Source organism: Felis catus, chromosome C1, assembly GCF_018350175.1.
Source record: "Felis catus isolate Fca126 chromosome C1, F.catus_Fca126_mat1.0, whole genome shotgun sequence".
Lineage (NCBI taxonomy): Eukaryota > Metazoa > Chordata > Mammalia > Carnivora > Felidae > Felis > Felis catus.
Genome location: NC_058375.1, coordinates 32,305,969 through 32,321,746, shown reverse-complemented (window position 1 = coordinate 32,321,746; position 15,778 = coordinate 32,305,969). Strand labels below are relative to the sequence as shown.

Below are 15,778 nucleotides of genomic sequence, written 5' to 3'. Positions count from 1 at the left end.
TCTGCTTATCTAATCATCCAGTGTCCTATCCATCTGTCCTTATTCTTCCCGTTCTTCTTCACCCCGTATTTCCTCTTACCCACTTACCCGTCTGTCCATCCACCCATCCATCCATCCATCCATCCATTCACTCACCAGTCTCTCTATGCACCTGCTCAAGTATCCATTCTTCTCTCTCTCATCCATCTATTCAAACTTGCCGATTCATCAGCTCAGTGCGATAGACCACCTAACTCGGGGAACATATGGTTATTCTGTGAGTGATCATGTAGGAGTGTAGCAGTCTGCAGGGCAACAGTGAGAACATCACAATTCGGAGGTGGCTGCCGGGCCCAGAGGAGCATCCTGGGGCCTCTGGCCTGCCTGCTCCTAGGGAAGGCTGGGGTGCTCTGCCTCTCCTTTACAGAGTGCCCCTGCCCACAGAGGCTCGTGGCCTGTGAAGTGCTGTGCACACACGGGAGAGAACTGAAGGCGTTGCTACCTTTCCCCCGATTCCACAGAACTGCTGCTCCTGCTTATCAGCTGTGGGGCTGGACTGACCGTGTAGGGCAGAGTCAGGGCTGGAGTGGGCAGAGCCTTTGCCCAGCCTTCCCTGCCTATACCCTGTGTCTGCACTGCACAGTGACCTGGGGGAAACTGAGGCCCAGACGTGGTTTCTCTAAGGACATCAGGGCCTGGGCCCTAGCTCTGTGGCTTACGGGTCTCTGTCCAGCAGACTTCTGTATACCTTTTGCCCTTTCTCTGTTTCTAAGAGAAACAGAAACTTTGTCCTGGTTCCTCTTCCCACACCCTGTGGGCTGCCCTAGACGTGGCCTCAGTTGGAAGGGCGTCCTACCTACCACGTCGGTTAACAGGAGCCCTCCGGTCATCCAGCATCTGAGAAGGCCAAATATCCTGCTCCGTGAGTGTCCCTAGCTCCTGGGCCCAGACTTAAAGCCAAAACTGGAAAAACCTCTCACACATGAGTTGTCTTTTAATTTCTTTTTCGTTTGTTTTTTAATCAGCATCTCACTTCCTCATTATACCCTCTGTCCCCACACAGCCCCCGTGCCCACCCTCCCCCAGCTCCCGTGTGCTGTCCCGAATGGCGGCCGTGGTGCACATCCCAGCGCCTGAGCACCCGGGCGGAGAGGGATGGCCCGGCCCCCACCTGGCCCCTGCGGCCAGCAGGGCCCTGACTGCCTCTGCGAGCCCCGGGCCTGCCCTGGCCCCCTGCCCTGCGGCCAAGCCTGAGTCTGTTCTCATTTCTTTCCAGGGAATCTGACTAAGCACATGAAGTCAAAGGCCCACAGCAAAAAGTGCCAAGAGACAGGGGTGCTGGAGGAGCTGGAAGCCGAAGAAGGTAACGGACTGCCAACTCCCTCCTCCCCACTCTTCCTCTGCCTGCTTTTCCACCTGTCCCCCTCGCCCTCCCCTTCCCTTCCGTCCTCCTGTCCCGGCTCCTTCCTCTCCCTCTTCCTTGTCCTGCCCTCCGGTTTTCCCACCTACTGGGAGATAAAGGTTAAATTCACAGAGCAATCGCCCCTACTCTCCTACACTTGCAGCTCATGCCGTGCAGCCATAGCTAGTGTGAATTAGAGTCTACCTGGGAGGGGGGGGGGGGCGGGGGGGTGCCTGGCAGGTGGCTCACAGGTGTGCAGTGAATGTGTCTTGAACAAACTAACACGTGAGTACTGGTAGTCAACATTGACCGAGCACCCACTATGCATCAGGCGCATTCTAAACACATGCCATGAATTATCCCGTAAACCCTCACGGTGAGGCTGTGAGGTGAAGAGTGTATTCTTCTACACTCCAAACCCGCATTCTCACCTACATGCTCTGGGCATGGGCCTGACAGCTGGGCCTTTTAGAGCTTGAGGAGCAGGAGAGCCAAAGCTAAACCTGACAGCCCCTTGTCACCTCCCAACGTCATCCCACATCCCAGCACTCCACCCTGGCCAAAGTCCTCCACCAGCAAAAGGCATAAGAGAGCCCGTGTCTGAAAAGACCCAGCAGAGAGAAGTTGAGTCAAAGGCCCTGACCCAGCCACAGCATCCAGGGAGGAGGCCAAAGGGACTTTGGCAGGTGGACAGGCAGTCCTGCCTGCAAAGGGAGGTCAGGGAAACCAGAGGTGTTCCTCCTGTACCCAGCAACCCTTTGACCAGACTCCCTAAAATCAGAATCAGGACATGAGTGTCACAAAGAGGAGTGCGTACGTGTGTGTGTGTGTGTGTGTGTGTGTGTGTGTGTGTGTGTTTCTGATTTCAGGATGTGTTTACAGTCTCACAAGAGAGTCAAAGCACATTTCCTTTCATTTATTTTTTTTAATTTTTAAAGTTTATTTATCTTAAGAGAGAGAGCATGAGCAGGGGAGGGGCAGAGAGAGAGGGAGAGAGAGGGTCCCAAGCAGGCTCCATGCTGTCGGCACAAAGCCAGACACAGGGCTCAGACTCACAAACTGTGAGATCGTGACCTGAGCTGAAACCAAGAGTTGGATGCTTAGCCAACTGAGCCACCCAGGTGCCCCGAGTACGTTTCCTTTTAGGTGGAGTAAGTCACTTTTACTGAACTAAACACAATGAACGTGGGAACGTTCCCCCCAAAATGAGAATGTGGGGTTACCGTGTTTATCAAGAACGTACATCAGGCCATTTACACGTGTTGTCTCACTGCATCCTTATAACTAACTAGTGGGAGAAACCTGTGTTGCCCCAGTGTAAATTGAGGAAAGTAAAGCTCAGACAAGTAAAGGCAGTTGTTGAAGGTCATACAAAAATGCCAGCTCCACACCACCCCGATGCCTGGTGGGCTGGACTTGGTGGCCTGAGCCTGAGCCTTGAGCCCAGAACCCTCCCCAGGTGAGAGTCAAACAGTTGCACCTGGCCCCACACCAGGGGTCCACTGAGGCACCCAGGCAGGGCTGGTCCCCTCTCCCAACCTCATTTTTCCAATGAGGCAAAAAAAAAAAAAAAGAAAAGAAAAGAAAAGAAAAAAGAAAAAAGGACAACCCTAACAACCCTACCCACCTAGTTTGAGGATGAAATCAATGCATTTATTCTAGAAATAACTACTGAACACCAGCCCTATTCCAGGCACTGGAGATGCCACAGTGAATAAAACCTAGTTCCTGGCCTCTGGAAGCCCACATTCTCAAAGGGAGGAGGGCAATGAACAAATGTGGAATAGGACAGGAGCACTGAGTAGGAAGTAAAATGTAAACGAGTGAGGGGCTGGGAAGTGTAGGGAGGGATCTCTCTGTTAGGATGGTGTGAGCAGAGGACATGAGGGAGGGGTCAGGAAGGCAGGTGGAGTCTAGGGAAGGGCTCTCCCCTTAGGGCCCTGGAGGAGCAAAAAATGCAGAGCCCCTAAAGGATCAGAAGGGCGGGGAGATGGACTCAGAGCAGGGACCACAAATGTCAAAGGATGGACTTGGCAATGCAATGGAGTGACGTCCCCCAACTTGCAGTGACTCTGTGTGCACAGGACGGTCAAGAAGGGGTGCGGCTGTAGGCAGTGATCAGGCTGAGCTCACGTCGGCTTGGACTGGGTGGGGTGGGGAGAAGTGGTAGGATTCTGGAAACATTCCTCTGGTAGAGCCTCCAGGTTTTGCCACCACAAGGGGGCGCTGGTGGTGCCATGAGAATAAAGGAGCCGAAGCCGAGTCCGAGGTTTATGGCCTAAGAAACTGGAAGGATGGAGTTGCTGCTTCCCGCGATGATGAGGATGCAGGGAGGAGCATGTCTGTTAGACACCAAGTGGCTTTGGGGTGCACAGTCTAGGAACGATTGCCTCCCGGTGGCGGGGCCCACGCTGCAGCCTCTGACAGTGAGGAAGTTAGACACCAGCGCCACCGTGTGGCCAGACCCCCTCGGCGCCCTCGAAGGCTTCATTCGGTCTTTTCCGCAGTCCCCAGGCCAGCTCGGGGCTTTGGGGAGCCTTGGTGGTGATCCCGGCAGGGGCCTGGCGGGCTCCATGAGGGGCGCTGGGAATGGGCCGCCTGGGCAGGAGCCCAGACACGGGGGGCCTGAAGAACCCTGTTCTGGGCAGGGGACCTTTGGCTCCCGTCATTTCTACCCTGGGTGCTTAGGGCAGCCTAAAGGAGCTGTTTAGGAGCCCTCCTAAACACTGCCTGTCTGCCAGGGTACTGGGGTACTTGAGCTATTTGCTAAGTTGTATTGCATACTTCCGATGTGTCAGACCCTCATGAGCCTCCCACCAGCTTCATGGGGAGGCTGTTGTTGCTCTTAGCCCCATTTTACACATCAGGAAACTGAACAGAGAGAGAGAGAGCCAATTATACGACATCATACAGCAAGGAAGGGTAGAGCTGGGATCCAAACCCAGACCATTTCCTGCTTCTCGATGCATAACATCACTCTTATACTGGCAGTGTAATAACGCAGGGGTTGTAAATCTTAGTCCTGACTCAGCCACTACTCCCTGGGTGATCTTGGGGAGGAAGCACTTGCCCCTCTGGGCCTGGATTTCCCCGTATGTAAATGAGGGGTGGGGCTAGGTGAACTTCTGGGTCTGAAATAGGCCTCGCTAAAGTCTTAGGTGGTTCCCACCCTCCGCCCCCATCCACATCCCTACGGCCTTCCCCTCTGCTCCCAGCCGCCAGGAGATCCTGCCCTGGGTCCCTTGGCCCGCCCTTCACCTGCCAACCCCAGGTCCACCCCATAGTTTCTGACCCTCTGTCATCTAGTTCACGCATCTTACTGCTGCATGCTGAGCTGTTTGGAAGCATGGATGCTAGGATTCCCAGCCCCAGGGCAGCTGGGCATGGTGGAGTTTGAAAGCCTGGTTGCATCGGTGGCCAGAGTCAGCTTGTGCGTCCAGCTCTCTCGGTCAGTGGGGGGAGAACAGGTGCTGGTGTGTCCCAAGAGCAGCGGTGGGGCTGGCGATGTGCCTGGAGATGGGCCAGCAGGACCCAAACCCTCAGGAGCCTGACAGGTGGGCCAGACGTTAGCAGAGCTCTCCCCAGAGTCTGCTGCCCATATCAGAGAGGCCTCAACTAGACAGGTGTCGTGTTAAAGGTGACCCAGATGGGTGGGCCGCCCCCACCGGAAACCAGACCGGGAGACTAGTATTTCAGGGCTTCGCTGCCTCCCGCCTGGGAGCAGCGTCAGTTCTGCCAAGTGCAGCAGGTCCTCTGGACGAGAGCGGCTGGGATGGGGCCCTGCTCTGCAGGCGTAGGCCAGCGTAGCCAACACCCCCTCCCGCCCCCCGAGGCCAGCACCTGCCACCTGCCAGATGCTGTTGCTCCGCCAGCGGCAGCCCGGCCACGGTGGCAGGTGCGTGTGTGCCGACGGACCATGGCCAGTGCTCCCGGACCGGCCCGATGGCTGCCGTGTCCCAGAATAACAGATTTCTTCAGGAATGCGTTGAGCGGCCGTAATTATGGGAACCACGTCTCGGTGCCAGGCGTGTGTTTGTTCCTCGTAGCGAACCCCGCGAGGTGAGACTGCCACATTCGTTTGCCAAGGCGGGAGACAGAAGCACAGCAAGGTGACTTATGTTGCTCATGGGGGAACCCGCACTGAAACCCTCGTGAGAAAAGCAAACCGACAAAAAGGCTTGCCTTTGTTTGCTCTGGTTCAACCCCAGCCCTTCCACTTCGCTCACCTGAACAGCTTACTTAACCTTGCTTACCTTGGGTCCCTCATTAGTAACATGAAGATAAAAACAGGGCAGACCTCCCGGGATCATTTGAGGACTAGATGCATTAACACCCAGGAAGGCTCTAGAACTGAGCCTGGCCCGTGGTAGACACAAGGCAGCTTTTGTTCACCGTGATAGTGTGCAAAGCGTTCCCATCTCTGTCATGGCCCCCGTCCTGTCAACAGTCTTGTGCCACTGACACAGCCGTTAGGCCCCGTGCGCAGACGAGGACGTGGGCATCGAGGACGGCGGCGTAGGGCTGGCTGTGACCCCAGGGTCTCCTGTGTCCCCCCCTCAGGAACCAGTGATGACCCGTTCCAGGACTCAGAAGGGCGAGAGGGCTCAGAGGCCGTGGCGGAGCACCAGTTTTCAGACCTGGAGGACTCAGACTCGGACTCGGACCTGGACGAAGACGAGGATGAGGACGAAGAGGAGAGCCAGGACGAGCCATCGGGACCGGCCTCGGAGGCACCCCCGCCTGGCCCGCCAGCCACGCTGCCGGCAGACTCCTCACCCGTCCCGGGCCCTCAGCCCCCAGATGCCACCTCTGGCGACCAGGCCACGCGGGGCAGCTCGGTCTTGGAAGCTGAGCGCTCGGCAGCTGGAAGTTGTTCCACGTCCAGCCAAAGCATCCCGTGCCTCCCCCGGCTGGGACCAGCCCCTCCGGGCCCCGTGGAGAAGGACACAGGCTCGGCCCTGAGCTCCAAGGCTGTGTCCCCAAGAAGGCCGTGGTCCCCAAGCAAAGAAGCAGGCAGCCGCCCAGCACTCACCCACAAACACTCACTAACCAAAAGCGACTCGTCTCCCCAGCGACACCCACCGGCCGGAGAGCCACAGGCCTCAGCCCCGAGCCCGCCGGGCCCCCAGCCAGGCCCTCTCCCTTGTGGGTCTCCAAGACTCGAGCTGTCTCCTCTCACCCTCCGCCCCCTGGGAAGGGAACTGCCCCCTCGAGTGCATCCACCCCCCGAGCGCAAGGGGGCCCCAGATCCGGGCCCCCCCAGACATTCACCCACCAGGAGACGGTCCCCGGGCCAGGCCGAATCACCGCCACGGTCAGCGCTGCCAGGGAAGTGGGCCTTGGCTGGGCCGGGCAGCCCCTCAGCGGGCGAACGCGGCCCAGGCTCGGGGCTGGCCCCGCGGGCTCCCTACCCGCCCCTGCCTCTACCTCACAAGCTTCTTGGCAGAAGCCCCGAGACCTGCGCCTCTACGTGGGTGAGTTCCTGCCCCCGAGCGGCTGGGCCGCTCGTCCCCGACGGGTGGGGGGCCACGGCGCACTCCTCCCTGAGGCATCAGACCCGTAGCTGCACAGCCCTGCCAGCTTGGTGATCGCTAATGACATAGCAAACGTTTGTGGGCCACCTTCTGTGCCAGCCCCCACCCCAGGGCTCCCGAAGGCGGCCAGGGCAGCCTCGGGAGCAGCAGAACGCGGGCGCCGGGGCTGGCCCTGGAGGCAGGCGTAAACACTTTGCCCTTCCCCTCCCATCTCCCCAGCCCCACGTCTCCAACATCACTGTCACCAGCACCCTCAGAGACACCACAGCCGACACCGTCCCTGCCACACCGTCAGCACCATCACCGTGGCCGTCCCCAGGGCCATCGCTGCCATCACCACACTCACACGCTCTCGCCACCACCGGTGTCGCCACAGCATCACTGTCCACTTCCTTTGACCTTCCAGTGCCTTTTCTGTCACCGCGTTGTCATGAACCATTCACTCCCAGCAGCATCCACGCCATCACTCAGAGACTCGAGCTCCCACAGAAGCACAGGCTAGGAATCTCTCCTTGGTTTTCGGTTTGGGGGTCGCGTTACAATGCCCGATGGTGGGAGAAGATAAAAAGCACGGAGTGGGAGCTCGTGTCCAAGGGTAGAGTTGGCTCAGGACCGTTCTGGGAACAGGAGAGGCAGCAGAAGCGAGAGAGAGGGCCAGGCACGCGGCAGGCAGGCATGCTGGCCAGAGGCACGAAGACCGTGGGGCCCGATGTGCTCATGGTCACTGCGGGGCTGGGGACGGCCCCCGCCAGCACAGGGCAGCTCCACGGGCAGGGAGTCGGCGCTCAGCTCCCCCCAGCTCCGCCGGGACTTGCTGTGTGATATCAGGCGAGCCCCCTCCTCATCTTTTAGGCCTCAGGGGTCTCCATGTGCCAGCACGTAGCCCTTGCCTTACCCTGTCTTGTTTTCTGACCCCAGCAGAAGGCCGCGTCCCGGAGTCCCTCCTGCTCACCTGGCCCTGCTCATCCTCCCTCCTCCCGACCCTTCTCGGCCCCCCATGACTTCCACGGCCACACCCCAGCCCGGACAGAGGAGAACATCTTCAGCCACCTCCCTCTGCACTCCCAGCACTTGACCCGTGCCCCGTGCCCCCTGATTCCCATTGGCGGGATCCAGATGGTGCAGGCCCGGCCGGGGGCCCACCCCACCCTGCTGCCGGGGCCCACGGCCACCTGGGTCAGCGGCTTCTCGGGAGGTGGCAGCGACCTGACAGGGGCCCGGGAGGCCCAGGAGCGAGGCCGCTGGAGTCCCACCGAGAGCTCGTCAGCCTCCGTGTCCCCTGTGGCTAAGGTATCCAAGTTCACACTCTCATCGGAGCTGGAGGGCAGGGACTACCCCAAGGAGAGGGAGAGGACGAGTGGGGGCCTGGGCAGACCTCCTGACTGGGAGCCCCGAGTGGCTGAGGTGCCCGCAGAGCCCGTACCCACCCACAGCCCCCGCACCCCGCCCGAGGCCTCACCCCGGCTGTCCCACGGCCGCAGGCCAGAATCCTGGAGCCCCCGCCTGGAGTCACCACGCACGCCGGCCAACCCCGCGGCCTCTGCCGCCTCGCCCCTGGACCGCAGCAGTTCGGTAGGCTGCCTGGCAGAGGCCTCCGCTCACTTCCCAGCCCGGAGGAGGAACCTCTCTGGGGAACCCAGGACCAGTCAGGGCTCCCCCGAGCCCTCAGGAAGTGGGGGGCCTGGGGCACCTCCACATCAGCCCAAGGACAGGGGCCCCCCAAGCACTTAGTCTCTCTCCGACTGCTTCAGCATCTGGCTTCCGGTGTTCAGCAACAGACGCTTCCAGCCAGCTTCCTCGAATCATCTCGCTCTCATGGGCTCCCTTTCCCATCTGTCCATCTGTCCAAGCAGCTTCTCCTCAGTCCCCAACTGTTCTATCTTCCCACGTATGCAGTTACCTGTGCCTTTTCCTATACCTTTTGTTGCTTGAAAAGAAACAAAACACACGCACACATAAAAGAAAAAAAAAACAAACAAACCCACGAGGAGTCTGAGGCTGTGAATATGTTGTGCTTTTTTGAGAAAGGGTGTAGGTGGGGCCTCACCCTGGGCCGCTGCGGTCTGCAGTCACCACCAGCCCTCCCCCCAGGCTGGCGAGAGGTAGCCATTTGCTGAGGGAAAGGGGGATGCACTGAAAGAGGAAAAAGAAAAAAGCGAGAAACTTTTACAAACATATAATTAAATGTAAAAGCAAGCACTCCTATGTACAGATGTTTATGGTTCCTATTTATTGCCGCTTTATTCCACCCCAGCTAGTGACCACTCTCACTGCCAGCAGAAGGGCCAGCAGCCCAAGGCAGAGGGACACAGGCAGGGGGACCCCACTCAGCCTCCGCAGGCAGGCCCAGAAAACTCCAGCTTTCTTTTTCCCAGGAAAAAGAAAAACATTAACGTTTCCTAGGATTTCATCACAAGTGATAGGAGCAGGTGGGAGGTGGGAGCTTGTTGGTTCCCTCCGGCCTCCCTGATATCCTGGTGGTCTGAGTCATGGACCCATCCTGGCATCCTGACAAATCCCCCCAGCCCCCCACCTGCCACCCCTCCCCTCTACCCCCTCCCCCCAGCCCCTAGGCGGCAAAAGGAGGCCTGACTGTTCATCTCTTGGGTCCTGAACACCTGACTGAGGCCTTGCTTCAGGGACCCAGCTGCAGACTGCCTCCCTTATTCTAGAAACTACCCACGAGGCTGAAGTGACAGGGCCCAACCCTTAGGGGTCAAGATCCAAGGTGCATTGCCTTGCCATTCCTGAGGCTGGGACTTGGGTTTCATTTCATGTTTGGCCCCTGAGGTTCAAAGGACCCTGTTTCCTCCATGGCGGGGCTTTTCCAGTGCTCAGCACTGGAACTTCATAGGGACCTGTTTCTAGACCTCTTTTCGATAGAACTGGATCCCGCCCCTGCCCCCATCTCCACCTCACCCACTGTAAGGCCTCCACTACTCCCAGGAAGTACCTGAAACCATGACTGGTAGGAACTGCCCAGAGCTGTTTTTAAATCTCTTTTAAAAAATCACACACACACACACACACACACACACACACACACAAAGACAGGATGGTGTTTGGTACTTCTCCTAGCCTCCTCAAATTCTCTTGCCCTAAAAGTGTCCTAAGCCCGTCGAATTCGTCTCCAATCAACCAGTACTAGTCTCCTCCCTCCTCCCCATCTCCTCCTTCAAGAAGCCTCCCTGGACTTCCTGGAGCAAAAGCCTACTTTGTAAGAAAAATTATATGACCGGAAATTAAAATCCCACGTTGAAATATAGAATTCTTGTTTACCCTGCCCTGGGAGAGTCAGGTTTTCTCCCAACCTTCCAGAAGTTATTTTCTTTAGTTTCTACAATGGGAAATTGTAGAATGGGAAATTCTACAGTGGGACTCACTGATCACTTCCCTGTCCTCGGCCAGCCATGTGAATCCTGAGCCTGGGGCCTCCTGAGCTGTTAAAGTGGTTTAGACAGGACACTGGTCGAGGCCATAACTCCCTCCTCTGCCAGTTCAGGGTCTTTCTCTGCTTGGCCTCCGCTGAGTAGACAAGCCAGACCCAGGTTCAGCTTCAGGCCACTGTCTTGTTTCCCTTAGGGCCTCTCTCAGAGCTAAGACACAAAGGGAACAAGAGGGAAGGGCCCCCGCCGGAGGTCTGCTGGGCTCCAGGGTACTGGGGTGAGGTTAGCCAGCCGTGCTCAGCTGCCTGGCCCAGAGTCCAGGGCTCCCGCCCAAACTGGGAGAAGGCCAGCAAGCCCAGCCTTGACCATATGGGTGCTATTTTGGCCTCACAGGAAGCGGGAAGGTACTAGGGCCCGGTTATAGCCCAGGCTTTCCTCACCCTTACCTCTCAGCCCTACCCATGGAGACTTCTAGCACCGGGGCCTGGGAGCTGGGAGCCCAGGTTTGAAACCTTCCTGGGCAAGATCTTCCAGCCTAGACTTACAAAGTAGCGGACAGGTGGCTCTGCTGGACGAGCCCCTGACCTTGGAGGTGGCCATGCCCCTCCCCCCAGCCATGCACCCCAGCTCTCCTGGGCATCATTTCCCCTATTCTCAGACAGCGTGCCTACTGAGGTTGCCTTCCTGGGAGACCCAGTCCCAGACAATGTGGCCAGCAGGTGAGAGTCATCGAAGCCACTCAGGCCCACAGGCACAGGCGGAGGGGACAGGGACCAGGACACCAGAGATCCATTTCTCAATAACAGGGACACAATGCACAAACAGAATCTGGCCAAAGGGCTGCTGCCCCACACAGCTCCCCAGAGGGATGGAATCGATGCCACCAGCCCGGGACCTATGTCACCGGGCACAGTGCTAACCCCTTCTGCCAGACTCTATCCCTGTTCCCCCGAGCACAGAGACCCCAGCACACACACACACACACACACACACACGCACACCTCCATAATTCTGGAAAAAGACTCACTCCATGCCCTCCACGGAGGCCCCCGTCCACTCCCAACCACTTCCACATTTGCAGTTTGCCTGTGAAGCTGCCATCCCTGTTCAGGGAGGCAGAACAGAAAGAGGTGCTGATTGGTTGCCACAGACACCTGCTGACGCTCTGCCAAAATGTGCCAGGCGGCCATTCCTTGGTACGGGCCCACTCTGGTCCTTGGGTGCCAGTGGTGTGGCAGGAACCAAACTGCACAGGATCCAGAGCCGGCCCTCGCCTTCTGTTGTGGACTCCAGAACACTCAGCTCCCAGGCCTCCCCTCCAGGATGCCCTTCACCCTCGGCAAGTTCAGGATCATTCTGGGTACTAACCTTGTTCCCCTCCGAGGCACCTTGCCCCAGCGCACCACCCCCCCCCCCGTGCCCCCCTCCCTGCCTTCCACCCTTGGCTTCTCCTCTGGCCCAACCAGGACGCTGACAGCAGCAAAGCATCCACTCTCCCTTTTCTATCACTTCCGTCCTCCAGACCCCAGAAGTCCCTCTGCCTCTCTCTGGGAAAACATCGGAAAGAATTAGCTTCCAGATCCCTGTAGCCCCTGCTCCGTTCTCACCCTGCACTTCTGAATAGGAACCAGCAATATATCTGAGCTGAACTGCTCTCCAGCCCTTTCTCCAGAAAAAAAAAAAAAATCCTTCTTAAAGCAAAAAGTCCTGCCTTGGAGACAGATCTGCAGCACTGACCAAGGGGAGAAAGTTCCCAAAGACCTGTCCCTACAAATTCTGCTTCCGTGTTGTGGCTCCAGTCTGCTTTCCATTAGAAAACCGCTTCGGCACTTATGATCACTTTACTAAACCTAGTGTTTAAAAAAAAGAAGAAGAGAAAAGAAACAAAAAAGAAAGGTGTAGGCAAATGTAAGATACATGATTTCTGTAAGATAAATATTTGCCTTTTTTTTTTCTAAAAGGTGTATGTATTCTGTATGTGAAATTGTCTGTAGAGAGTTTCTATGTTCTTAAATGGCAATACATTCCAAAAAATCGTACTGTAGATATGCACAGCGGCCACACTGGGATGGGGTAGTTTTGCCTGTAATTTTATTTAAACTCCGGTTTCTACCCTTGCATCTTGCAACGTCAGTATGGTATATAACAGTGCAAAAGAAAAAAAAAAAAACTCAAAAAAATCCATGCAGGTCTAAAGCACAGAGTCTGATGTACAAAAGGAAAAAAAAATGCTCAGTATTGATGTGTGTGACCTTTGTTGTAAATTACATCTGTACTGTGAATGAGAAGTTTTTACAAGTATAATAATTGCCTTTATTACAGCTCTGGCTGAGTGTTCAGCCTGAGGATATTTTTTAAAAAAAACACACAGCACGTTGGAATAAATTTGAAAATCCCAACATAGCCCTGCTTGCCTGGCTCATGGTTTTTCTGGAAGGCTATGGAATGTCAGAGCTGGAGGGACACTTGGTAGCCCAAGTGTCTCTTTTACTATAGAGCAATCAGGCCCAGAGGAGGCAGGTGGCCAGGCCACGGTCACACAGCCTGGGATTCCCGTGGCCCCTGGCTTCCAGGCCTGGCGACTAGATACCACACCGTGTGGTCTGGGGTCTGTGTTTCCCAGGGCTGCCGTAAACACCTCCCACTGCATAGGCAGCACAGGCAGCTGAAAACAGAAGTCTGTTCTTTCACGATTCTGGAGGCCGGAAGTCTGGAGTCTAGGTATTGGCACGGTTGGTTCCTTCTGGAGGCTCTGAGGGAGAGTCCGTTCCATGCCTCTCTCCCAGCTTCCGTGGCCGCGAGCGATCCTTGACACGCCTCAGTTTGTGGCCACATCACTGGGATCTCTATTTCCGCCTTCCTGCTGCCTTCTCCGTAGATTCCCTACCGCCCCCCCTTCTCTTCTAAGGACACCTGTCATGGGATTTGGGGCCTACTCTATCAAAGATGATCTGGCCTCTAGATCCTTAATTGAATGTATCTGCAATGCCCCTTTTTTCCAAATGAAGGTCACACTCACAGGTTGTGGGAACTAGGGCGTGGGCTGCGCTTGGAGGGCCATCATCCAACTCACTACAGAGTAAGACCTGGAATCAGATCATGACACAGCTACTTATTGCCTGTGTGACCTTGGGCAAATTACACAACCTCTCTGGGCCTGCATTTGCCAACTGGGACATGGAGAGTGGTGGTGGGGATTACATGAGATCATATATACAGGAAGGCTAATGGAGACTTCAACACTCTTCTCCGAGCAGGCCTTGCATGGGGTGCTGGGGATACCGGGGAGAAAAGACAGGCATGGGTCCCTACCTTTTGCATGGCATACTGATTTGCTGAGTGACAGTGAGGGGCCATGGTTGGATACAACAGTGAATAAAACAGTCCCACTCTTGAAGAGCTTACATTCTAGCATGTCATTGTGTGTACATTACATCCTGATGATGGCACTAACGACCCAATTGCAGTGGCCGTAATTGCTGTGGTGGGAGAGAACAAAAGCTCTAGTCCAACTGGGTCGCAGTCATCCTAGAGACCTTTCCCGGAAAACAGCTAAGGGTCAACCGAGGAAGGGGAAGCCATGAGAAGGAACAGCCCAGAAATCCAACACTAAGAACCCAAGAACCAATGAGGGGGTCACTGCTGACTTAGGGAAAGGCTGGCCTAGCACAGTGTCTGGTGCATAGCAGGGTGGGAGGCAGGGACAGCAGATCCAGATGCCCTCCCAGGGGAGAGCGGGGCAGTAGCTGGAAGGGGCACGGGGCCCAGGGAAGAAAAGAGTTGAGGGCTGGGGTGGGGGCTGGGGTGGGGGGTGGGGTGGGGGGTGGGGTGGGGCAGCGTTGATGGGAAGGAGATGGTGAGAATCAAGCCGCCGCCATCCCACCATCCCGTTATGACCCATGGGAAGAGATGCAAAGGAAGTCAGCGTTGTCTGCAGGGTGAGAGGAAGTTGAGAGCATCCCCGCAGAGGCAGTGTCTCTGTGAAATGGAGGGAGGCCACCTGAAGATTACAGACTGGAGAAGGTGTGAAGGACCTTTGAAGGGAGCAGGAAAAAGCCACCCAGAGGAACCAGGCACTGAGGGCCGGGTGCTCAACCGCAGCACTCAGCAGCCACGGCAGGTGCGGGGGCGGGCGCGGGCAGCCAGGTCGATGCATCGGGGTGGGGGTTCTGCCCAGCCAGGGGACGGAAGGACAGCGGGGTACGGGAGGTGAGAATATCAGCAAATGAAGAGGTGAATTATGCCATCAACTTCGCGGTCTGGGAAGCAAACAGGGGTGGCCGATACAGAGAGAGGCCAGTGGTCAAGTGACCGGGGATTTGGATGAAAACAGAAAAGGCTGGGAGTTAGCTCATTACTTTAGAGGCGAGCCAGTTGTGGCTAAAGATGGTTGACCTCCGGCGTGACGGCAGAGGTGCCGTGAAAGAGAAGGCCGCTGCAGAGGAACAGGCCAGGAGGTGAGTGGCCAGGGCATGGAGGTCATGTCTGATGACCGCAGCGCTTGGGTGGAGATCGGGGCTCTCAGCTAGGGAGTAGCAGTCAGGAGAGGGGCTGCCTGCCGCATGCACAAGCAATCCAGAAACCCAGGGGCTGACTCGGCAGAAGCCTATTTTTTCTTTCCCTTGGCAACTCGTTCGATGTGGGTCAGCAGGAGAATTCTATTCAGCCCGATCACTTCGAGACCCAGACTGACAGAGGCTTCATCTTCGGGCTCCCGTGACCTCAGGCAGATGAGAAGAGCCCGGTGCTCCCTTGCACTGACAAATAAATGCTTCCAGCTGGAAACAAACCTCCCTCCACTCCCGTTTCACCAGCCAAAGCCAGTCACATGGCCAGGCTTAAGGAAAGAGACCAGGAGCACCTGTTAGCAGGCCTGATGACAACCACACAAAGTTAGGACTTCTTGAGATCAGAAGTGCCCAGGAGGGGAGCGGATGTCAATGATGGCGTGGGGGGGCGGGGGGGGGGGCTAGGGGGAGAGGCGGGACAGAGCCTGATGACATCAGCCTCAAAAGTGCTGGGTTTTTCCGATGAGAACAATAAAGGTCTAGCAGAGGCCCCAGAGAGCGAAGACGGTATCTGGCCTTAGAATCGTGGGGTGTGGAAGGATGACAAGCCCCCGCACCGAACGGCTGCTTGAGAGCAAGTCCTTGTGGGGAGCCTAGGTCTCAGTCTAGGCCAGTAGGATAAGTCTGAAACAGCCCCAAAGAACTTTAGAAAAGCATAGTACATGCCAGGCCCAGGGCCCAGCATTTTACAAACCTGATTTCGCAACAACCCAAGACGAAGAGGGTCACTGTCCTAATTTTTAGAGGAGAAAACAGAAGTTCCAAAGGACCCCCACCAGCCCAAAGTGCCCAGCTAGTCCGAGGCAGTATGAAGACTGACCCCAGTCTGACTTCAGAGCAGGTCCTCAGGGAACCCCGTGTTCCTCCCCTCTCTCCACCCTGGGTCTCGGACAACTCACCTCCTTCCGG

At 56.7% G+C, this 15,778-nt stretch overlaps 1 protein-coding gene across 5 annotated transcripts in view; it reads left to right on the top strand.

The window, feature by feature from the left end:
- Positions 1-12,704, top strand: part of HIVEP3 (HIVEP zinc finger 3) — a 475,965-nt gene extending 463,261 nt beyond the window's left edge. For 3 of the 5 annotated variants that reach the window (XM_023258562.2, XM_045035627.1, XM_045035628.1), the window contains 3 exons: positions 1,256-1,342; positions 5,942-6,855; positions 7,834-12,704. In XM_023258562.2, the coding sequence (XP_023114330.2) occupies positions 1,256-1,342; positions 5,942-6,855; positions 7,834-8,646 (1,814 nt within the window). In that variant the 3' untranslated portion in view covers positions 8,647-12,704. Of the gene's footprint in view, positions 1-1,255; positions 1,343-5,941; positions 6,856-7,134 lie in introns of all 5 variants that reach the window. The other 2 variants (XM_045035629.1, XM_045035630.1) reach the window with 2 other exon arrangements.
- The last annotated feature ends 3,074 nt before the right edge of the window (positions 12,705-15,778 follow it).